This window comes from Gossypium hirsutum, chromosome A05 (assembly GCF_007990345.1).
Source record: "Gossypium hirsutum isolate 1008001.06 chromosome A05, Gossypium_hirsutum_v2.1, whole genome shotgun sequence".
In the NCBI taxonomy this organism is placed as follows: domain Eukaryota; kingdom Viridiplantae; phylum Streptophyta; class Magnoliopsida; order Malvales; family Malvaceae; genus Gossypium; species Gossypium hirsutum.
In genome coordinates this window covers 58,024,466-58,049,876 of record NC_053428.1, presented here as the reverse complement: position 1 = coordinate 58,049,876, position 25,411 = coordinate 58,024,466, and the positions used below count along the sequence as shown (strand labels likewise).

The following is a 25,411-nucleotide window of genomic DNA, read 5'->3' as shown; positions in this document are numbered from 1 at the left end:
AAAACTCTTACAAACTCGATTTGCCTGGTGAATTTAACGTTAGTGCAACTTTTAATGTGACAGATTTAACCCCTTTTGATACAGATTTTGACTTGAGGACAAGTCATTTCAAAGAGGGGGGAATGATACGATCGCGACCTGGAGTGCATCAAGTTCGAGCAAGGACTCAATGGTGCTGCCTCAAGGACCAATTACGCGAGCTCGAGCTAAGCAATTCAAGGAGGCCGTTTCGGCCTTAGTTAATCAAGTGTGGGGCGAGGCTTTGGTTGGAGAAATAGATCGAGTTGGGACCAGCTTAATAAAGTGTCCTTGCAACATTTTGGAAACTAATTTCAGCTAAATTTCACTCCTTGAACCCGTTCCAACTAAATTGAACTTTTATTTATTTCTTTTAGCTTTGCATTTAGTTTGCATTTTAATACTTGCATTTAAGCCTCTTAGTTTAATAAATGAGTTGCTGGTCATTAATACAACTCATCTTAGTTTAATTAAATAAGTTTATTTAATGAGTTTAATTTAATGAGTTGCTTCTTTAATTAATCTAGTTACTAGGTTAATTTATTGGTGCATGAGTTAAAGTTCATTAAATACTTCTTTTAATTAACTAGTTGTTGGAATAAATGATGCATAAGTGTGTGTTCATTTATTTACGTAGTTGTTAATTTGTTTAAAGTTTAATAATTGAATAAATGTGACGGTTACATATGTTTTAATTGCAGGTGACTTTTCAATTCACAAAGGCTGTTACGCATTCAATAAAGGAGACTTTTCAAGTTATTTTGGTTACAAAAGAGGAGGCTGTTATAAAGGAAGCATTAAGCATCATTAAAAGAGAGTTTAAAGGAGCATCTCATGTCCTTTAAAATCTGGTAGCAGCTTGTTCAAATACCCCAACGTTTTTTTTGCTACTTAATGGACAATTTATGCATTGCAAATTTCATTAAAGTGGCTGGAGTCTATTCAACTAGCCCAACTAGCCAAAGGGAAAATCAAGAGTCATTTTTCAAGCCTTTAAGGACATTAATTCAGCTAGTTAAAGAGAGGAGTTATTGACTCTAGAATTTCAAAAGTCTTTGATTTATAATTAGCCCTTTAATAGCACTTTACTATGTGACCATTCGGCTAGCTCATTTTAGCCTTATAAATTCTTGTAACCAAGCCTTTTGGGGATACTACTTTTTGGACATTTTTGAATGATATTCTGCCAAATTTGTGAGGCAAACTTTTCTCTGTTTTCGTTCAAAGATTTGTTGGCTACCTAGTGTTCTAGTTGTGTCATCCATTTTCTTTGTTGAAAACTGAACTTATCACTACTCGTAGTGTGGTGTTCAAACATACCAAGGTTCCTACTTTGCTAAGTAGTGGGTCGAGGTTCTCATATTCTCCTTTCGACCACCTTGAAAACTTATAAACATTTGGGCCAATATTTTCTAATATTGGTTCGTGTCTGTTTTCGAGATCATTTTCATTTCCATTCCAATCCATCTTTTCGTTTCATTATAACCAAACCTACAAAAACTTTGTTAAAACATCCTTTTGAACAAATCTAACGCTACTTCTTCGTAGACGATCGGGCAAACTCACATACGACTCGACTCACCCTGAGGCGGATCGTATCACATAGTCATTGAAGCTCTGTACAGGAAGATATCTGATTCGTAACACACAGAGGTTAGAGTAGTCGAACCCTAAAACAGAGGAGACTTTAACTAATAAACTGTACTAATTGGCCCAACCAAAAAATTTTAGAAAAAAATTAGTAAATAGATATATGAGTCTAGTTTTAGGAAAAATTTACGGAATTGGATTCGCATTTCAGAACTCGAGATATGAATTTTTAAGCGACTGTGACGCAGATTGCTAGCTTGACTGAAAATTTTAAAATGAATTGTATGAGCTGTTTAAGTAATGAATTAAGTCTGTTAACACCTTGTGTTCGACTCCGGCAACGGTCTCGGGTACAGGGCATTACAAGTCGAATGGCCTTTCATACTTACAAATTAAGTAAAAGGAATTCTAGAAAATTAATCCTTAATGTGCATGACTAAATTCGGCTATGGAACATGAATTGTGAATGCTTCATGCTTAAGAAATGACAAGTGAATGAATGAAGCTACAAGGGACACTTGCTAGGTTCGGCCTCCCTTGTTTAATGAAGCAATTAAGTGACAACCTTTAGCCAAAAACCATGAATTAAATGGTGTTACTCCAAGGGCCAAAATAGGTGTGAATGCCGCAACCTGAAGAGTCCATAGGTGTGAACATGGTGAACCAAAAAGACTTGTTGTGTGAACACAATGTGAATGGAATGTGGAGGTTCATGGAAGAAGTCATTCGGCCAACCATCTCATGCATGTATTATGTCCCTTTGACCGAATAGTCACTTGTTTAGATGAATAGGTAGCACAACATTCATGGCTCTTGGTCATTCATAAACCCTTGGAATCAATGCACCTTACCATTCATGCATTTAACCGATTCATGCATCTTGAGTATCCATGCACCTTAGCCATCCATGGACCCTCTAAAAGTGATGTCTCATTGATACGAGCACGCCCCGCGAACTTTATCGAGCAAGTCTGTCAAGCCGAGCATTGACATATTGGCAAGCTGATCCCAGCTCATTTCCAGCTCCACGAGCTCCGTCCAGTTCAAATCCAGCTTATTCAAGCTCAATCCAACTTGCCTGAGCTAAACCGAGCTCACTCCTAGCTCATATTCAGCTCACAAGCTAAACCTTAGCTCAACTTCAGCTTAGGAGTTTAATCCCAACTCAACTTTAGCTTAAGGGCTAAAGCTTAGCTCATTTTAGCTCAAACCCAGTTTTAGACTTTAATGCATTAAGACACCTTGAATGCTAAAAATCGCTTGAATCCTATTGTGGTTAATTGTTTGATTTTGTTTGATGATGATATATCCGTTTTGAGTAATGATAAGAAGATTTTTTTCATTGGAAAATGTGATGAAGTCGTTGTTGAGAACAAAACCAAACGACAATTGCGAGTGTCAAACATGCGAAATCATGAGTCATATGAAACTTTTCATTTGCATGTTTGTAATGAAGATTTAAATTCCATGTCTCCTTACTTGCATTCCATTTACTTGAACAATGACTTGTGGAAGAAAATTGAAAAGTTCGAATGCTTGAAAACATATTTGTTTTCGTCTCGACCATTTGATGAGTTATGGATATGGAAGGAGTTTTGTCCATATGATTGTAAGAATGATGTTTTAAGTTTGCCTTTTTACATGACTCATACTTGTCTTGTTATGACCATGCATGATCCACATAGTTGTTCTGATCATTTCTTGATGATTAATGGTTGTCTATTTTCATTGATTCATTTGCCATCTCTAATGCCGAATATTGTGAGTTCTTTTGCAATGGCTTATGAACGACTAATTGTTCCATTCATTCAAGGAGAGTTGCATAAGACAGATTATTTTCTAGAGAATAAACAGCTCGACTTGAGGACAAGTCGTTTTGAAGAAGGGGGGGATGATGTGACCACGCCCCAAGCCCCATCAAGTCCTCGTCTTGATTCCCTCGAGCTTCCAAAGGGACCAATGAACCGAGCTAGGTCCAAGCGATTTCATGAAGTTGTTTCAGCTTTATTGTTCAAGTTTTGGAAGGAGAATCAGCTCGTTGAAGATGGGGAAGCTCGATCCAACTCCTTGAAGAAACCATGCACCTTAGTGCAAGCTAATTTCAACTCAATTCCAGCTCCCTTAGCTCAATTCGACTTTAATCAGCTCACTTGAGCTCAATTCCACCTATTTGAGCTCAATTTAGCTTCTTTCCAGCTCGTTAATTTTATTATTTGAATAATTTGAGTGATAGTTTTATTTTAATTATTTTTACTACAGCTCATAACCGAATTTTCTAGCTCAATTCAGCTCATCAAGAATTTTGACTATCATTAAGCTAGCCGAATTTATTATTAATTATATTTTATTTATGTCTTTATTTTAATTTGTTAAATATGTCTTGATATTATTTAATTTAAGCTGAATGTACCTTGAATCTAATTTGTTTATATCTTTTGTAGGTACATCCACATGTGGGAACACAATTAATGAGGATTCATGAACATTTCTGGTTCAATGTATGTTCGGGTACATGCATGACTACCTACAACGAATGGTTGCCTTAAAGATGATGCATGAATGATTTAATACAATGAATGGAAGAATGCATGAATATTCACTTACATGCATCGGTTGCTGTCCATTGATCTCCTAAGTACCTATTCGACCAAAAGGCATCTATTGGAGTGTCCATTCACACCTTGGCCGAACCTAGACATGTCCATTGCTCTCCCATACATTCACCAAGCCTTCAAGTTCATTTCCTTAGCCATGAAGCTGCCTATTGAAGTACCATTCAGCCGAATTTGGACATAGCCTTTAAAGATACATTTCTAGATTAGTTTAATTCAATTAAAGCCGAATTTACTTAGTCTATTTGGCTATCTAATGTAATCTATAAATAGTTCTTTTCTCTTTGTAAAAAGGTTAGACATTTCTGATTATTAAACTTATTGTGAGGTTACCTCCAATCCGATTTCGTTTGAGTCTCGTCTGACTTATCTAGCTCGCTAGTGGCGTCAACTCTACTTCTTGAACTTATCACCATCCTGGTGTGGCGTTCATCCACCTTTTTATACCTTTGGTTCCTACCTCTCTATAGGTAACGGGTCAAGGTCCATCTTCGACTTCCATTAAACCCACCTTAAGCAATATAAGTCTCGGGGCAATACTTTACATAGTATTGAATCGTTCTTCGCTTGAGTTCAATTTCCATTCCATTTTATCTATCTACTTAAACTTTACTTTCTTTGTTAAATTGAACCATCCATTCTCCAAACCAAGCCATTTTTTGAACCCTTTTAATTACTTCCGCTTAAAACAACTCCATAAAGTTATCTCCATTCGACATCAACCACTACTTCTCGTCGACGATCGGGCAACTTAAGTGAACTTGACTCCATCAACCAAGCCGGATCACATCATTTGGTATCAGAGCTACTAAAACGAGGAGTGCCGACGTTCGTACCAAGCTCGGAGTTGGTTCGTAATGTAAAAAAAAAATTAGGTTGTAATTTTTTTCTACTTCCTTTATATTTCAGCATATTGTAATTGAAAAAAAAAGAGAAGAGGAAAGTTGAAAAAAAAATTGAAAAAAAATCGAAAAAAAAATTTAAAAAAAAAATCGAAAAATCGAAGTATAAAAAAAAGAGTGAAAAGTCTTGTGAGTTTTATTTTGTTATTATTTCTTGTTGCTTTCAAGCATCCATTCATTCTACCATTCCCTCTACCCCCCCCCAAAACGGCACACATACTTTGATTTTTATTTTATTTTGTTTAGCCTACCCTACACCGACATTATCCCTTGTAACCCATTTTGAAACCAACCCTCAAGCAGCAAATTAAGTCTATCAAGACGAATTACGAATTTGTGAGACGAGGTCGAGTGGTAAAAGGCACGTGTGTTTTACATCAAAGAAAAAGCCTAGAAGAGTGTAAACACGAGCGTGTGCGACAAATATTTTTCTTTTTGAGTGAACCGTGAGTTTTTGTAAGTGAGGAAAATTTTACTTATGTCTAGAAGTTTAAATTAAAATATGGCAGAAAGACAACCCGTACGAAATGTGCCAGATTTAAATATGCAAGCAATGTTGCGCGAGTTTGAACGATTATTTGATCAAAAATTGGAACCAATTCAAGATCATCTTGATCAAGTGGAAATGAGAGGCCGCCGAGGAAGGACTCCTCTAAGTCCACCTAGAAATCGAAATCGAAGACAATTTCAAGACAATAAAGTTTCTGAACCAAGTGGGGCCGAAAGTGATCAAGGTTCAAACGTTAGTGAACGAAGGAGAGGTCGACGACATCATGGATCACGAGAACAAGAAAGGTATGATGACGATCTTAAAAGTATTAAACTAACTATTCCTCATTTCCATGGACGTTCAGATCCGGAAGCTTATTTGGAATGGGAGAAGAAAATTGAGTTAGTGTTTGAGTGCCACAATTATTCCGAGGCAAAGAAGGTTAAATTGGCAGCCATTGAATTTTCAGATTATGCAATGATTTGGTGGGACCAATTTGTCACGAGTCGAAGGAGAAATGGCGAGCGTCCTATCACCACTTGGACCGAGATGAAAGCTGTGATGCGGCGAAGGTTTATTCCTTCATATTATCATCGGGAGTTGTATCAAAAGCTCCAAAATCTCACCCAAGGAACCAAAAGTGTGGAGGATTATTACAAGGAGATGGAGATCGCTATGATTCGCGCTGATGTACAAGAAGATCGTGAGGCCACTATGGCGCGATTCTTGGCTGGACTTAATCGGGAAATAGCTAACATCGTTGAGTTGCAACACTACGTGGAAATCGTAGATATGGTGCACATGGCTATCAAAGTCGAGAAGCAAATCAAAAAGAAAGGTTCTGCTCGAGGCTATTCTTATTCCAATACATCTAAATGGAACCAAGGTTCGAGTAAGAGTGCTTCTACTAATCCGATAAAAGAGCCAACAACACCACCAAAAACACTTAAGCCAATTGCTGAATCTAGCAAAGGTAAGTCTGTGGATAATTTCCAAAATCGATCAAGAGATATAAAATGTTTTAGGTGTCTCGGAAGAGGACATGTGGCCAGCCAATGCCCAAATCGGAATGCCATGATTATGAGGCCAAATGGTGATATCGAATCGGAGGAGGAGATAGACAAAAATGAAGAAGAAGTTGAAATTCCTTCCGATAATGAAGAAGAAATAGCGTTTGCTGTTGAAGGTGAAATGCTTGTGGTAAAAAGAAATCTTAGTGTCCAAACTTCCGTGGATAAACTACAACGTGAGAATTTATTCCATACGCGTGGACTTGTCAAAGAAAGGGTTTGTAGTATCGTGATTGATGGTGGAAGTTGCACTAACGTCGCAAGCACATACATGGTGGACAAACTTGCTTTGCCAACTATCAAGCATCCAAGTCCTTATAAATTGCAATGGCTCAATGAAGGGGTCGAATTGAAGGTGACCAAGCAAGCCAAGATTTCTTTCTCTATTGGGAACTACCATGATGAAGTATTATGTGATGTTGTACCCATGCATGCGGGTCATATTTTACTCGGAAGACCATGGCAATTTGACCGTCGAGTCAAACATGACGGTTTTGCTAATCAATATTCGTTTCAACATAAGGGTAAAAATGTTACTTTGGTACCCTTGTCCCCGCAACAAGTCATGGAAGATTAACAACATCTTAAGCGTCCATGGAACAAGCAAAAGAAAAAGAGAGCATTGAAAAGGAAGATGAGAAAGAGAAAAAAAATAGAAAAACAAAAAGAAACAAAAAAAATTATAAAAAAATGAGAGTGTTGAAAAAGAAAAAGAAATCACAAGAAAGGTGAGTGAGAAAAAGAAAAGAGAATTAAATAACCATTGTCTCCTTGTTACTCCATTTCAGGTTAATTCAAAGAAGGAGCTCCAATTACAATACAAGTCTGAAGGAAGAAGGTTTGTGATGATTGAAAAAGGTAAAATCGATCTTCAATTTCCAATTCCTAAAGGTGGACAAGGTATGAATTCTGATGTTATGGGATCATATTTTCTTAAGTCGAATGTAAATGAAATTTTTGAAGACACCTTGAATGCTAAAAATCGCTTGAATCCTATTGTGGTTAATTGTTTGATTTTGTTTGATGATGATATATCCGTTTTGAGTAATGATAAGAAGATTTTTTTCATTGGAAAATGTGATGAAGTCGTTGTTGAGAACAAAACCAAACGACAATTGCGAGTGTCAAACATGCGAAATCATGAGTCATATGAAACTTTTCATTTGCATGTTTGTAATGAAGATTTAAATTCCATGTCTCCTTACTTGCATTCCATTTACTTGAACAATGACTTGTGGAAGAAAATTGAAAAGTTCGAATGCTTGAAAACATATTTGTTTTCGTCTCGACCATTTGATGAGTTATGGATATGGAAGGAGTTTTGTCCATATGATTGTAAGAATGATGTTTTAAGTTTGCCTTTTTACATGACTCATACTTGTCTTGTTATGACCATGCATGATCCACATAGTTGTTCTGATCATTTCTTGATGATTAATGGTTGTCTATTTTCATTGATTCATTTGCCATCTCTAATGCCGAATATTGTGAGTTCTTTTGCAATGGCTTATGAACGACTAATTGTTCCATTCATTCAAGGAGAGTTGCATAAGACAGATTATTTTCTAGAGAATAAACAGCTCGACTTGAGGACAAGTCGTTTTGAAGAAGGGGGGGATGATGTGACCACGCCCCAAGCCCCATCAAGTCCTCGTCTTGATTCCCTCGAGCTTCCAAAGGGACCAATGAACCGAGCTAGGTCCAAGCGATTTCATGAAGTTGTTTCAGCTTTATTGTTCAAGTTTTGGAAGGAGAATCAGCTCGTTGAAGATGGGGAAGCTCGATCCAACTCCTTGAAGAAACCATGCACCTTAGTGCAAGCTAATTTCAACTCAATTCCAGCTCCCTTAGCTCAATTCGACTTTAATCAGCTCACTTGAGCTCAATTCCACCTATTTGAGCTCAATTTAGCTTCTTCCCAGCTCGTTAATTTTATTATTTGAATAATTTGAGTGATAGTTTTATTTTAATTATTTTTACTACAGCTCATAACCGAATTTTCTAGCTCAATTCAGCTCATCAAGAATTTTGACTATCATTGAGCTAGCCGAATTTATTATTAATTATATTTTATTTATGTCTTTATTTTAATTTGTTAAATATGTCTTGATATTATTTAATTTAAGCTGAATGTACCTTGAATCTAATTTATTTATATCTTTTGTAGGTACATCCACATGTGGGAACACAATTAATGAGGATTCATGAACATTTCTGGTTCAATGTATGTTCGGGTACATGCATGACTACCTACAACGAATGGTTGCCTTAAAGATGATGCATGAATGATTTAATACAATGAATGGAAGAATGCATGAATATTCACTTACATGCATCGGTTGCTGTCCATTGATCTCCTAAGTACCTATTCGACCAAAAGGCATCTATTGGAGTGTCCATTCACACCTTGGCCGAACCTAGACATGTCCATTGCTCTCCCATACATTCACCAAGCCTTCAAGTTCATTTCCTTAGCCATGAAGCTGCCTATTGAAGTACCATTCAGCCGAATTTGGACATAGCCTTTAAAGATACATTTCTAGATTAGTTTAATTCAATTAAAGCCGAATTTACTTAGTCTATTTGGCTATCTAATGTAATCTATAAATAGTTCTTTTCTCTTTGTAAAAAGGTTAGACATTTCTGATTATTAAACTTATTGTGAGGTTACCTCCAATCCGATTTCGTTTGAGTCTCGTCTGACTTATCTAGCTCGCTAGTGGCGTCAACTCTACTTCTTGAACTTATCACCATCCTGGTGTGGCGTTCATCCACCTTTTTATACCTTTGGTTCCTACCTCTCTATAGGTAACAGGTCAAGGTCCATCTTCGACTTCCATTAAACCCACCTTAAGCAATATAAGTCCCGGGGCAATACTTTACATAGTATTGAATCGTTCTTCGCTTGAGTTCAATTTCCATTCCATTTTATCTATCTACTTAAACTTTATTTTCTTTGTTAAATTGAACCATCCATTCTCCAAACCAAGCCATTTTTTGAACCCTTTTAATTACTTCCGCTTAAAACAACTCCATAAAGTTATCTCCATTCGACATCAACCACTACTTCTCGTCGACGATCGGGCAACTTAAGTGAACTTGACTCCATCAACCGAGCCGGATCACATCATGCATGTATGGACATTAAAGGCTAGTCCATGAATGGATCAAATTCATGGGATGATAGAATGCATGAATGGCTTAAGTGCATGTATGGTGGCTATCTCTTAACTTTCCAAGGCACTTATTCGGCCAAGAAGTAACTGCTAACTAATTCTATGTTGACCATAGAGCTCCTTGAACATGTTCACACTTTGAATTGACCTATAAGCTACTACACATGCATGGATGGGTTCAAGAAAATCCAAAGGAAGGAATTAACTCAATAATTCAACACATTGATTGAATTAAGTGCATGCACAAAGGGGAGAACGAATTTACTAGGTTCATGCTGCCATTTATGAACCTACATGCCATTAAAGTGTTTAATTATGAAGATACATGTTCCATACAAGTGCATGAACGTCCTAAGGAGATGAATGCAACCTTTGGTGCACATACAAGTCACTTGAAGCCTTTCTTTATGACTAAGCATTCATGCACACACTTAGGGGGAAGAAAGTGTCCATTCAACTAGAGCATGAATCTGCCAAATTTATGAACTATTTTAATACATTAGTGTGAACATTTTTATTATTGTGTGAACACCTAGATGCCGAATTTGAATGGTCATCTATGTGCCTATAAATATTTGTTTTCTTTCATATTTATGGAGGTTTTTTTTTAACTTTGTTTTATTGTTTCTTTGTTAATGAAACTATTTGGAGAGGAACTTTCTCCCATATTTCGTTGAAGACTTGTTGGCCTATCTAGTTCTTTGTTGGTGTCAACCTTGTTCTTCTTTTGAACTTATCTGTCAACCGAGTGTGGTGTTCACCCTTATACTGAGGTTCCTACTTTGCTAAGTAGCGGGTCGAGGTTTATCACTTTCATCCTCCACCTTGAAAGCCTATAAGCATTTGGTTCGATATTTTCTAATATTGGTTCGTGCTTGCTTTTAAGAACCATTTCTTCCATATCCATCATTAAACCATTATACATAGCTTCCGTCCTATTTTCCTATCAACTTCATTCCAAAAGTGAATTGAACGATACTTTCTTGTAGACGATCGAGCATTTCACATACGACTCGACTCATCCCCGAGGCGGATCGTATCACTCATCAAACCTCATGTGTCCATTGGTGTTCCTACACAAGACATGTGAACAAAAATTAATTCTAGCCATGTGAAAATTTTGGCTAATGTGAACACAAGTAAAAGAATTAAATTCGGCTATGACTAAATTTAATTAACATCAATTAAACATTTTAAGACATAATTAATACTACTAATATGAACCCAATTTATTATATAGCATATTAAAGAACTTTTAATAGACTTATTAAATTTAAGTCAATAGTAAATAAATGAAGTCAAAGTAGGACTTCATGAGCTGAAGTTTAGCTCATGAGCTAAAACCGAGCTGGGCTTGGACTCGTGAGCTGGTAGTGAGCTAGACCCAAGCTGGGGAACTGGAAGTAAGCTGAATTCCAAGCTAGTGAGCTGGTTTTGAGCTGAATGTAAGCTGACTTGAGCTGGTGGTGAGCTCAATGAGCTGAACTAGACTTGTAAGCAATGGTACGGTAAATTCAGAGAGCTGGGATAAGCTTTCTCAGAATATCCTAATAGTGTTTCATCCCAAAGTTGAGCCACAAAAACTGCAATAGACTCTTTAAACACCTTGGCTCGAGCTCGAGTGATAGGACCTTGAGGTAGCACCATGGAGTCCTTGCTCGAGCTAGCTGTTGCGTGGGGCATGCTCGCATCATTCCCCCTCTTCAAAATGACTTGTCCTCAAGTTAGAATCTGCATCAAAGGGGTTAAATCTGAAACGTTGAAAGTAGCACTAACATTATAATCACCGGGTAAATTAATTTTATATGAATTTTCATTTATTCGCTCTAGGATCTGAAAAGGGCCTTCTCCACGAGGCAGTAGCTTAGATTTACATTGGGCTGGAAAGTGCTCCTTATGCATATGAACCCAAACCCATTCTCCGGGTTCAAAAACTACTCATTTTCGGCCTTTGTTCGCATTACAGGTATAGGACTCGGTCCTAGCCTCAATATTTGCCTGCACCTTCCTATGAAGTCCTTGACAAAGTCCGCCTTTTGCTTAGAAGATACATGGACAAACTGATCAGTAGGCAAAGGTAATAAATCTAAAGGTGTCAAGGGATTAAACCCGTAGACAATTTCAAAAGGTGAAAATTTCATCGCGGAATGGACAGAACGATTATATACAAATTCAATATGTGGTAGACAGTCCTCTCACGACTTCAGATTTTTTTGAATGATGGCCTAGAGCAAAGTAGATAGAACTCTATTGACAACTTCCGTTTGGCCATCGGTTTGGGGGTGACAGGCGGTCGAAAATAGAAGTTTGGTCCCTAATTTTCCCCACAAAGACCTCCAAAAGTGACTTAAAAATTTGGCATCTCGGTCTGACACAATCGTACGGGGAATGCGATGGAGTCTAACGATGTCCCTGAAAAAATTCACAACATGAACAGCATCATCAGTTTTAGTACAAGCAATAAAATGAGACATTTTTGAGAATCTATCAACAACGACAAAGATAGAGTCCTTCCCTGTTTTTGTGCGCGGAAGGCCAAGGACAAAGTCCATGGAAATGTCAACCCATGGTGCTTCCAGAATTGGCAATGGTGTGTATAAGCCATGGGGTTGGACCTTCGACTTAGCCTTTTTACAGGCTATACACCTTTCACAAACTCGCTCCATGTCCTTTCGCATCCGCGGCCAATAAAAATGTTCGTGGAGAGTGGCTAGCGTCTTGTTGACCCCGAAGTGTCCCATAAGACCACCGCTATGTGCTTCATGCACTAAGAGGTCTCGAACAGATCCACAGGGTGATACGATCCGTCTCAAAAGAGTCGAGCCGTATTCATAGTTGCCCGATCATCAATAAAAAGTTATGTAAAGTTTAGTTGAAGGAGTTGGATAGTTGAAGAAAGGCTAGGAAAGAAAGATTAAGAAAGGTTAAAATAGGTAAGATGGATTGAGTAAAAAAAAGGTCGGTATGGTAAGAAATTGAAGATTTTTTTCGATTTGGTACGAACTGATTTCAAAAGAAATATGGATTGAAAAAAAGTGCAAACAAGAACCAATACCGATATGGTATCGACCCGTTGTTTATAGGCCTTTTGAGTTTGGTTTAGATTTGGTGAATTTGACCTCGACCCACTATCTATCAAGATAGGAACCTCGGTATGGTGAACGCCACACTACGAGTAGTGATAAGTTCAGTTTCGACAAAGAAAGCAGTTGATGCAACTAGGACTCTAGGAAAGCCAATCGAATCTTTGTACAAAATGGAGAAAAGTTGCCTTATAATTTTGGTAGCATAACAGTAACAATCGAAAAAAAGGTCCTTTACAATGAAAGTGAACAACTATTTATACTAGTAGCCTATGCTAGCCAAATAGTCAAGTTCATAGGCTTAACAACTAAGCAATGTAACTAACTATGAAAATTCTAGAAATGATCTTTCAATGTGCATGTCCATGTTCGGCCGAATGGGAGGTGGATGGAAGACGTCATGACTAAGCATTGATGCACTTGGATAAATGGTCTTCATGCATGCTTGGGTAGGTTCGGCCAACACTTTAATTGAAGCATTAAGTTCATGTGGTTTCATCCAAAGGTGATGTCTTAAATGGGCTTCATGAAGAGACAAAAATAGGTGTGAACATAGGAGCATGAATAGCCTTTGAGGTGTGAACACAAGTAGTCGAATGGTTGCATGTGTGAACTCCTAGTGTGAATGCTTTGATGTTACCATGGGGAAGAGATTCAGCCACTTTAGAGAATTGAAAGATTAAGTGACTCTTGGTCGAATGGTTGCTTTGGAAAATCCAAAAATCATCATACCAACTTAATTCATCCATGCATCTTGCCGTCCAAGGAGTGATGTACCTGCAACATTAAAATCAGGCATTAATCACCAATGTGAACACATTAAGGTGGCAGCAAATATGAACATATTAAACACACTCATAAATTCGGCTAACACAATAAATAATTGTAGTAATTTGGACACATTAAATCCTAGTTCAACCAAGACATATTAATAACATGTAATAACCTAATTAAATTCGGCACACCTATTTAAAATGTCCAGAATTAAACAAATTAATTATTTAAATAAATATGTTCAAATTTATTTGATGCAAAATTTATTTAATGCATCAATCTTATTTAATAGCTAGGGACGAATAGACTTATTGAGCTCGATATAGGTGCATGAGCTAATGATGAGCTGGAGGTAAGCTCGTGAGCTAAATCCGAGCTAGGTTCGGACTCGTAAGCTGGACCCGAGCTGGAGAGCTGGACATGAGCTGAATCTGAACTAGTAGCAAGTTGCGAGGTGAACTGGAAGAGTTAATATAAGCTTCCTTGCTGAGGCTGGGTTGAGTTTCATCCCAAATTTGAGCTACAAGAGCTGAAATAGAATCTTTGAAAGCCTTAGCTCGAGCTCGGGTGATAGGGCCTTGTGGTAGCGTCAGATGATCTTTACTCAAACTAGCTGAACCATTGGGCGGGCTCGCATCACAGGGAATGCAAAGTTTGCCTTCTCGAAATAGATAGCCCTCGTACCTATAAAAATTTTCAAAAGAACCTTTCTCGCAAGCAACAAATATCTCACCAAAATTAGAATCATTAACATAAGCATCTTTTAATAATGCAAAACCAAGAATTTTGGAATCTAAATATGATAATAAGGTATACCTTCTTGAGAGCGCATCAGCCACTATATTATCTTTACCTTTTTTGTATTTAATGACATACGGAAACGACTCAAGAAATTCGACCCATTTTGCGTGGCAGCGGTTCAATTTGTGCTGGCCTTTAATGTGTTTCAAGGCTTCATGATTGGAGTGAATAACAAACTCTTTTGGCCACAAGTAATGTTGCCACGTCTCAAGGGCCCATATAAGTGCGTACATCTCTCTATCATATACCGGGTAGTTGAGTACGGCTCCGCTGATTTTCTCGCTAAAGTAAGCCACAGGGCAACCATCTTGTGTTAAAAAAGCCCCGATTCCAACGCCCGAAGCATCGCACTCGATCTCAAAAGTCTTCCAGAAATCTGGAAGGGAAAGCAAAGGTGCATTAGTAAGACAGTTTTTAATTTTAATAAATGAACTTTCTTGCTCATCGTTCCAAATGAAAGAAGAATTTTTCTTAATAACACTCGTAAGTGGAGCGGCAATAGTGCTAAAATTCGGAACAAATTGTCGGTAGAAGCTTGCTAGGCCATGGAAACTTCGGACTTACGAAACTCTCGTAGGCCTTGGCCAATCTTGTATGGCCTTAATCTTCTCTTGGTCTACCTTGAGACCATTCGCACTAACTACAAAACCTAGAAAGATAGTTTTGTTAGAACAAAAAGAACATTTCTTTAAATTAACATATAACGTCTCTTTTCGCAAAACTTCCAAAATAGACTTGAGATGTCTTACATGATCTTCCATGGATTTGCTATAGATCAAAATATCGTCAAAATACACCACACAAAACTTACCGATGAAAGACCTTAATACATAGTTCATTAGTCTCATGAATGTACTTGGAGCGTTGGTACGGCCAAAAGGCATAACCAACCATCCGTATAACTCGTGCTTGGTCTTGAACGCCGTTTTCCATTCATCTCCCTCTCGTATCCGAATTTGGTGGTAGCCACTTTTCAAGTCGATTTTTGAGAATACTTTGGCTCCACTAAGTTCATCTAACATGTCATCTAAGCGAGGAATGGGATGACGGTATTTGATCGTTATTTTGTTATCGGCTCGGCAATCCACGCACATGTTACATGTTCCATCCTTCTTCGGCACCAATAGTACGGGAACAGCACAGGGACTTAGGCTCTCGCGGATGTAGCCTTGTTCCATCAATTCATTGACTTGTCTTTGCAGTTCTTTGGTTTCCTCCGGATTGGCTTAGTAAGCAGGTCGATTTGGAATAACTGCTCCCGGCACAAAATCAATTTGATGCTTGATTCCACGAAGTGGTGGAAGTCCACTCGAGACTTCTTCCGGAAAGACGTCTTTGAATTCCTACAACAAAGACAAAATAGGAGAGGGTAGGGTATCGGGTAATTCGTTAGTAGAAAATAATGCTTCCTTGTACAAAAGTACAAGAACAGTTCGATTCATCATCAATGCTTTCTCACTTCACTTGTTTTGCATATACACTCATTTTTTCAATTTTCTCTTCTTTTTCTTCTTTTCCTCTTTTGATTTTCTTTTCACTCTCTTTTGTTTTCTTTTTCTTATTTTTCTCTTCTTTTATTTTTTTGTACTTTTCTTTTGCTTTTTCTCTCATTTGCTCGACAGAAGCTTTCAGCTTGAGTTGCTCTTCATACACTTGTTTGGGAGACAACGGCGCCAAAGTCACATTCTTTCCCATAAATTTGAAAGTATACCGGTTGGTATACCCATCGTGTTGAACTCGCCTATCAAACTGCCATGGTCGACGAAGTAGTAGATGCCCCGCATGCATCAGTACAACGTCACAAAGAACTTCATTCGAGTACTTACCAATGATGAAAGAGACAAGTACTTGCTTTGTTACTTTAAGTTCTCCTCCATCATTGAGCCATTGGAGTTTGTATGGGCTCGGATGCTTGGTTGTGGGCAGACCAAGTCTTTCAACCATCATCGTACTTGCTACGTTGGTACAGCTACCTCCGTCGATGATGACACTATAGACTTTGCCTCTGACTTGGCATCGAGTGTGGAAGATATTCTCTCATTGGATATCATTCTCAGCGCCTTGGAGACTTAGACTTCACTTTACAACAAGTAGTTCTCCTTCCATGGGTTGTTCTAAGTCCTCCTCGACTTTGGAAGTCGATTCAGATTCTTTCTCCTCCTCATCCTCTGTTTCGATCTCGCCATCGGCTCGCATCACCATGGTCCTTCGATTTGGGCATTGGCTTGCTATATGGCCTCTTCCGAGACACTTAAAACAGTTAATGTCTCGATTTCAATTGTATGACGATTCGGGTGCCTTGCCTTTGTTCACTTCAGTGATGGGCTTGTTGGTTTTCGGAGGTACCGTGGTCTCCTTCCCTTGAGGATTGGAAGGTCCTTTACTCGATCCTTAGCTCCACTTTGAAGTGTTGGAAGTGGGAAAACCTCGACTTGGGCCTTTTTTCTTGAGTTGTTTTTCCACCTTGATGGCCATATGGACCATATCAACCACTTCAAGGTAGTTTTGTAATTCTACTACGTTTGCTATATCTCAATTTAGACCGGCCAGGAATCACGCCATCGTTGCTTTAGGATCTTCTTGAACATCCGCCCGAATCATCGCGATTTCCATCTCTTTATAGTAGTCCTCGACGCCTTTGGACCCTTGCATGAGATTTTAGAGTTTTTGGTGCAACTCTCGATTGTAGTACGAAGGGATAAATCGTTGTCTCATCACCACCTTCATTTCGGTCCATGTAAAGATAGGACGTTCACCATTACGCCTCCGACTAGTGGTTAGTTGTTCCCACCAAATCATGGCGTAGTCTGAAAATTCTATTGCTACTAGTTTCACCTTTTTATTTTCGAAATAATTATGAAAATTGAACACCAACTCTATCCTTTTTTCCCACTCAAGATAGGCCTCCGGATCTGATCTGCCTTGAAATGGTGGAATGGACAGCTTGATGTTCTTGAGATCGTCATCTTTATGCCTTTGACCTTGTTGCTGTGGTTCCCTCCGATGAAAACTAGCAGTGGATTCTTGTTCACTCTCAAGATCACTAAGGTCGTTTGCTTCATCGTCTTGGACCCTTCGTCTTCCCCGATTTTGATTTGGCCTCTCCCGTCTTGGTCTAACCACTTCAGGAGTTCTTTCACGTTGGCCAATCGTTTCAACTTGGAACAAATGATCTTCGATGGGATTGAGCCTTCAATCCAGGAGTCGCTCCATTTTTCGTAATAAGGCTTGCATGTTTAAGTCGGGGACGTTGCGAATGGGTTGTCTTGCCGGATGATCTTCCATGTTGTGATCTGACTCTTATGACATTAAAATTTTGTTAAAGTAAACCTCACCACAAAACCTCACAATCTCTTGAAAAGGAAAAGGAAGATGATTCTCTCACATTGTGTTTACACTCGAGATTAGGCTTTTACCTCCACTCTATTGCACTTACAACTCTCGTGCCTTTTACCTCTCTTAACTTTTTCTCGTGATTTTGTAAGCAGATTCGTTAAGGCTTAGTCCTTGTTCTAGGTGGTCAGTTCAAAAGGGGTAACAAGAGATTGATGTATTTGGTTTAGGGTAGGCTAACGAGAAATTAAAAGTTCGGGTCTTAGTGTGGCTAATAAATAAGAAGGGCAGAACAGGGTGGAAGAGAAATTTCAAGATCGGGAATAATGCAATCCCGGTCGCATTATGCTTCTGTACATCTCGACGACATCGAGATTGGCCTAAACTCGAGGGGTCCAAATGCAAAATGAGACCTTTAAATTCATTTATGCTGTTGGAATAAAGACTTGATTTATTTTAGTTACTTTAGTCTTTAATTATGTCTTATTTATTAAATACATATTTTAATTATGACATGCATTATGTGTTCTGCATTTAATAAAGTCATACATTATGTGACTCCGATGTTAGTTTAAGTCAGCTTCATTAAATCAAGTCTTGCATTAAGTAACTCATTTGTTCATTTAGTTTGCATTTTAAACCATGCATTTAAGCATCTTAGTTTAATAAATGAGTTGCTGGACATTTATTCAACTCATCTTAGTTTAATTAATAAGTGTTTTTGTTGAACTTTTATTTAATAGTTGCTTCTTTAAATAATCTAGTTACTAGGATAATTTATTGATGCATGAATTTAAGTTCATTTAATAATACTTCTCTTAATTAAACTAGTTGCTGGAATAAATGATGCATAAGTGTTAGTTCATTTATTTAAGTTAGTTGTTAATTTGTTTTAAGCTTAATAAATGAATAAATGTGAAGGTTACATGTGTTAATTGCAGGTGACTTTTTAGCTCCCGTCTATTATTATTAAAGGCTGTTATGCATTCAATAAGTTGACTTTTCAAGAGATTTCAGTTACAAAAGCGAGGGCTGTTACAAAGAGGCTTTAAATATCATTAAGAAGTTGTTTCTATCAATTAAAGGAGAGCATTATTCTTCTTTAAATTGGGCAGAAACTTTGTTTCATCTTCCATAACCTTTTGCTTCATGAGTAATCACTACATGCATTCAATTCTCCATCAAAGAAGCTGGTGTCTTTTCAGTTGCTCATGGAGACTTCAAAAGACTTTGATAGCAACTTAATTGAAGAAGTAAATCACATTGAAGGCTGGAGTTACTTGGAATAGAATTTCTATAGTTGTGACTTTTCATTAGGCCTCATTATTAGCTTCATTAAAAGTGACCTTTCAGCTAGCTTTCCTTTTGACACTATAAATTCATGTAACCAGCCTTTTAAAGGAACACTTTTTGGAATATTTTTGTTAATGATATTCTGCCAAATTTGTGAGGCAAACTTTTCTCTGTTTTCGTTCAAAGATTTGTTGGCTACCTAGTGTTCTAGTTGTGTCATCCATTTTCTTTATTGAAAAACGAACTTATCACTACTCGTAGTGTGGCGTTCAAACATACCAAGGTTCCTACTTTGCTAAGTAGAGGGTCGAGGTTCTCATATTCTCCATCCGACCACCTTGAAAACTTATAAACATTTGGGTCAATATTTTCTAATATTGGTTCGTGTTTGTTTTTGAGATCATTTTCATTTCATTCCATTCCATCTTTTCGTTTCATTATAACCAAACCTACAAAAACTTTATATCCATAAACCCATCTACATAAACTTCATATCCATAAACCCATCTTTGAATCCTTTTACATAGCTTCCGCCATTATTTACGTTAAAACATCCTTTTGAACAAATCGAATGCTACTTCTTCATAGACGATTGGGAAAACTCACATACGACTCGACTCACCTCAAGGTGGATCGTATCAGGGAATGACTAATAATGGAACAATTTTCACTTTCAATTCTTTTTTATTTCGAATTTTTTTACTTCGAAATTTTTTTATTACTTCGAAATTTTTTTCTTTTTTTTACTTACTCGAGTACACTTGGACTATCCCGGGGATAATTTCATCGCACAAACTTCTCGTTTCAATAGCTTTGATACTAGTGATACGATCTGCCTCGGGTGAGTCGAGTTGTATTAGTGATTGTCCGATCATTGATAAGAAGTTACATTAGGTTTAGTTGAGTTAGGTTGGAGTTGGAATTGGTTTAGTGAATTTAGAATGGAGAAGTAAGAAAGAAGTTGGTATGAATGAATTGGTCGGTTTAGGTATGATTTGGTAAAGAAGAAACGGGTTTGAACTAATAAAGGTGCTTACAAGAACCAATACTGATATGGTACCGACCTGTTGTTTTTAAGCCCTTTCAGTTCGCTTTAGGATGGTAAAGGAAACCTCGACCCACTATCTATCAAGATAGGAACCTCAGTATGTTTGAACGCCACACTACGGGTAGTGATAAGTTCGGGTTCGACAAAGGAAATGGTTGACACAACTAGAACACTAGGAAAGCCAATCGAATCTTTGAATGAAATGGAGAAAAAGTTGCCTCACAATTTTGGCAGCATAACATTCACAAAGAGTCAAAAAGTCCTTCTACATGGAAAATTAACAAGTATTTGTAGGCCTATAGTCTAGGTAGCCGAATGGCCGTTCATACTTACAAATTAAGTAAAAGGAATTCTAGAAAATTAATTGATACGAACCGCCTCGGGGAGAGTCGAGTCGTATGCGAGTTTGCCCGATCGTCTATGAGAAAGTATCGTTCGGTTTGTTCAAAAAGGATGTTTCTATATAAATTATGCGGAAGCTATTCAAGGAGTTCAAATGAAGGGTTTAAAAAAATATGAATATTAAGGTTCAGTTTAAAGTAAATGAAAGAATGGAAAGAAGGAACTCAAAAGCAAGCACGAACCAATATTAGAAAATATCGACCCAAATGCTTATAGGCTTTCAAGGTAAAAATGAAAATAATAAAACCTCGACCCGCTACTTAGCAAAGTAGGAACCTCGGTATAAGGGTGAAAGAAACAGGGTTGACACCACTACTAGGTAGATAAGTCAACAAAGTCTCAAACAAAGCTTAAAGAAGAAAATTCACAAGATTAAATTCAATAAAAAATTTGGCAAAAAGTTCCTTACAATTGAAAGAAAACAAATACTTATAGGCACATAGATGACCATTCAAATTCGGCATCTAGGTGTTCACACTAATGTATTAAAATAGTTCATAAATTCGGCAGATTCATGAACTAGTTGAATGGACACTTTCTTCCCCCTAAGTGTGTGCATGAATGCTTAATCATAAAGAAAGGCTTCAAGTGACTTGTATGTGCACCAAAGGTTGCATTCATCTCCTTGGGACGTTCATGCACTTGTATGGAACATGTATCCTCATAATTAAACTCTATAATAGCATGTAGGTTCATAAATGGCAGCATGAACCTAGTAAATTCATTCTCCCCTTTTTGCATACACTTAATTCAATCAATGTGTTGAATTATTGAGTTAATTCCTTCCTTTGGACGTTCTTGAACCCATCCATGCATGTGTAGTAGCTTATAGGTCAATTCAAAGTGTGAACAGCTACTTCTTGGCCGAATAAGTGCCTTGGAAAGTTAGGAGACAGCCACCATACATGCACTTAAGCCATTCATGCATTCTATCATCCCATGCATTTGATCCATTCATGGACTAGCCTTTAATGTCCATACATGCATTCGACACATGCATGAATTTGTAGAAACCTTGCATCTAGCCGTACATGCACCAGCATTTAATACTTCTTCATTCATGAGTGTGGAATGCCCAAAAGAGATGTTTCTTCATCCATACATTGTACCGTCCAAAGGGATGTACCTACATGAAATAAACAAGTCATTAAAATATCTATGGACACTCATAAATTCGGTATGATGTGAATACATTAATGTCATGCATTAATTCAGCTATGTGAACATAATCAATTTATGTAATGACTATGGCATATTAATAACAAATTGATACGAGTCACAAAGGCCCAACCCAAGCTTAAGAAGGTGATGGGCTCAAATCAAGAAAATCAAGATTCACTTTCTTGTTTTCAAGAAAATCAAGAAATCAAATCTTGGCCCAATTTTGCTGTTCGGAGCGATTTCAAGAATCAAGAAAATCAAGATTTCAAATCTTGGAAATCTTGGTCCAAGAAACCAAATCTTGCAGCCAAAACGCATTGGATCTACATTACGAGCGTCAACAACCCAATTTCGGTAGGAGATGGATCACAAGCCCAAATTCTTAAAGGCAAGGCCAAATAAGCAAATTCCCAGCCCAATCAAGAAATTTCTTCATACTTAGTTGAAAATCAGGCCAAAATGTCAAAGGGCCCAATTTGTAAACATCTTACTTGTTTAATTTAATTTTTTAATCTTTAGGAGCATTACATGTAAAATTCGACCCAAAACAGCCCATATAAGTGCATGGCCAAATTTACCTTGTTATTTTATTAATTAGGTTTAATTTTTATTAGTTACTTGTGAGATTAGGATTTGTTGGAGGCCTATATAAGCATTGGCCAGCCACCCTTTGTAAAAAGATCTTATTATTATTTTTTCTATCAAATTTCAGATTTGTTGAGTGCAGAATTTTCTTTGGGGTTTTCTCCAAGAATTCTCTCTTGAGTTTTCTTTAGAAGTTGTTTTAACAATCTTTTGATTGTGGGAGCCATCTTCAACCTTCTTCTTGCCATCGATATTCTTTGGAGGGGAGATTAGAGCCGTTTGAAGGAATTTGTGAATTCTTTCGGGAATTTAAGGGTTCTTAGGACTTTTCTTTATTTCTTGCTGTTTCGTTTTAATTCTTTATTCCTACTTGTGCCGATTCTTTATCTCATGTGTTTGCTGTTCTTCTTGTGTTTTTCCAGCGATATTCAACTCAAAGAATCGAATTAAATCATCATTCATTGGCAGCAAAGAGTCGTTCTCAAAAATCCCCAATTCCTAGGGTTTGGCCAATTGGATCTCTTTCAATTTGGGGATCAATTGATTGCTGGAAATTAGGCATTCTTGGCCGAATCAATCCCTTGGCAGATTCGCATCCTTTCCATACTTTCAATTTCGTTTGATTCGCTTATTCTATTTCTTTGTTTCTTGCTGCTCTTTTAATTGAATTTGGGGAATTTCAATTCAATTCTGATTTGCTTTTAATCTTGTTCTTTGTTTTGATTTCAGATCTGATTCGTCTAGAGCTTTCATAGGATTTTCTCGTGACTTGGCAACTTGATCTTGGTCCGCGCGCAACCCCGTATCACAAATATTAATATAAGACAAGTTTAATGCTTAAATAAATATGTGCAAATTTTTATTTAATGCATTAAAGACAAAACCGAGTTTAAACTAAAATGAGCTAAGCTTTAGCTCGTGAGCTAAAGTTGAGCTGAGGCTAGACTCCTAAGCTGAAGTTGAGCTAAGGTTTAGCTCGTGAGTTGAAAGTGAGCTAGGAGTGAGCTCGATTTAGCTCAGGCAAGATGGATTAAGCTCGAATAAGCTGGATTTGAGCTGGACGGAGCTCGTGGAGCTGGAAACGAGCTTGGATCAGCTTGCCAACATGTCATTGATCGGCTTGACAGACTTGCTCGATAAAGTTCACGGGGCGTGCTCGTATCATTCCCCCCTCTTTTAGGTAACTTGTCTGATATGATCTCGGTTTAGTAGTTGAGTCTGAGTCGTTTGATTCCCGATCTTAAACGAAGAAGTAGATTAGACGAGAAGGAGTTAGAATATATTTGTGTACAAAGAAGTAAGATAAGTTCGTGCAAAGTTGGATATGGATTTGGTTTAAGTCGAAATGGTATGAATAGAATGGAAGAGTTCGATTTAGGATAATTAAGAAATGGTATTTGGTTTTGGTACGTTTTGGTATTTGGGAATTGGTACGAAATGGTATGGAATTGGTATGAAATGGTATGGTATTTGGTACGAATTGGTAATGGTTCAAAGAGGTCAAGAATGAACCAACACTAAAGAAAAGTGTCGACCCGAAACTTATAGGACCTAAATGAATTGGAAATGGTTAAAAAGACCTTGACCCGATACGTAGGAAAGTATGAACCAAAGGTATCAATGGTGAACGCCACACTCGGGTTTAAGGAGTGATAAGTTCGGAAAAGACTCGGAAAGACGCCACTAAAAGCTTAGATAAGTCTTACGGGCCTCGAACGAAAATTTGAGAGAAAATGCCTCACAAATTTGTCAGCAATTCGCTAATTAAAATGTCAAAAAGTTCCTTTACAAATTGAATTTAAAAACTATTTATAGACAAAGACTAGGCTAGCCGAATAGTCATATGAATGCTTAAGAATTAAGCAAATGAGTTCCTTTAATGTGCTTAACTAAATTCGGCTGAATGGAGCTCCAATGGTCATCTTCTAGAAAGAGCAATGAACTTAGAAGCTTGGAAAGATGCATGGCAGCAGCTAGGTTCAGTTAATGAACTTAAACAAACTCAATTAATTGGCAACTTTTGTTGAAAAGTGATCAGCAATTAAAGGAGGTAATGAGCAGCCACCAAGGTGTGAAAACTCAGCTTTGAAGAGTCATGGCATGTGAACATATAGAACCGAACAGCCAAGATGAATCCAGCAATGTGAAAAGAATTAAAAGTCGGCTGAATGGTCAACTTGGGAGTAGGAAACAATAGCTTCTTTGGCCGAATGGTCACCTAGGATACTTCAAACAGCAGCCAAATTTAATTCCCCAAACATGCATGTGCCGTCCCCTTACATGTATCTTCTTTTAATTCATTCATGCACCAAGGACATCCAAATGTGATGTACCTACAGCAAAATTTATTCAATAAATCAAATACATTTTTAAACAAATTAATTTGGCAGCAAATGACACAAAAATTATGCACATTAAATTCGGCCACCTTACGACATAATTAAAACATGTAATAAAATTGACACATTAAAACATGCATAAAAAACATATTAATGAGCGGTAGAAATTAAGACAAACTAATAACATATAATTATAACTCAATTATCATGCATAATTAAATTTGTCCAGATTTTAAACCAAATAAATAATGAATATTAATTGAGCTGTAATAAACTAATTAAATGACTCAAATAATTATTTCAGCTACTATAATAAGGTCTTAATGAAATTGAGCTAGTTCGAGCTCATTGAGCTTGAAAGGAGCTGGAAACGAGCTAAATGAAGCTCCACAAAATAAGATTGAGCTACGTCCAACTTGTAAACACGACGAGTGATACGACCATGCCCCAGGCACACTTTTGGATCAGCTCCCTAAGCATTGTTTGCAAATCCATGCGAGCTGAATTAGTTCAATTTCATTTCGTTAAGCTCCGTTTAGCTCGTTTCCAGCTCACTCGAGCTCAAGTCAACTCACTCAAGCTCAATTCAGCTCAATCTTAACCCAATGAGCTTATTTTTAGCTTTCTTTAGCTTGCATTTATTTTGCTGAAATAAACCATTTAATTTGTCATTAGTTAAATTAGTTGTTTATCTTAAGTTAGTTAATTTGTTAAAATCTGGACAAATAATTAAT

The 25,411-nt window shown here is 37.4% G+C and overlaps 1 protein-coding gene across 1 annotated transcript; it reads left to right on the top strand.

The window, feature by feature from the left end:
- Positions 1 to 5,624: 5,624 nt before the first annotated feature.
- LOC107943992 (uncharacterized) lies at positions 5,625 to 7,259 on the top strand. Its single transcript, XM_041111986.1, has 2 exons — positions 5,625 to 6,585; positions 6,799 to 7,259. The coding sequence occupies exons 1-2, from the start codon at positions 5,625 to 5,627 to the stop codon at positions 7,257 to 7,259; spliced, it is 1,422 nt and encodes a 473-aa protein (XP_040967920.1).
- The last annotated feature ends 18,152 nt before the right edge of the window (positions 7,260 to 25,411 follow it).

What these genes read in the sequence shown, in the direction of transcription:
- LOC107943992 (XM_041111986.1), top strand. Translation starts at nt 5,625, where the DNA reads ATGGCAGAAAGACAACCCGTACGAAATGTGCCAGATTTAAATATGCAA. An exon ending in AATTGCTGAATCTAGCAAAG is followed by an intron (nt 6,586 to 6,798) that starts GTAAGTCTGTGG and finishes TTGCTGTTGAAG; the next exon opens with GTGAAATGCTTGTGGTAAAA.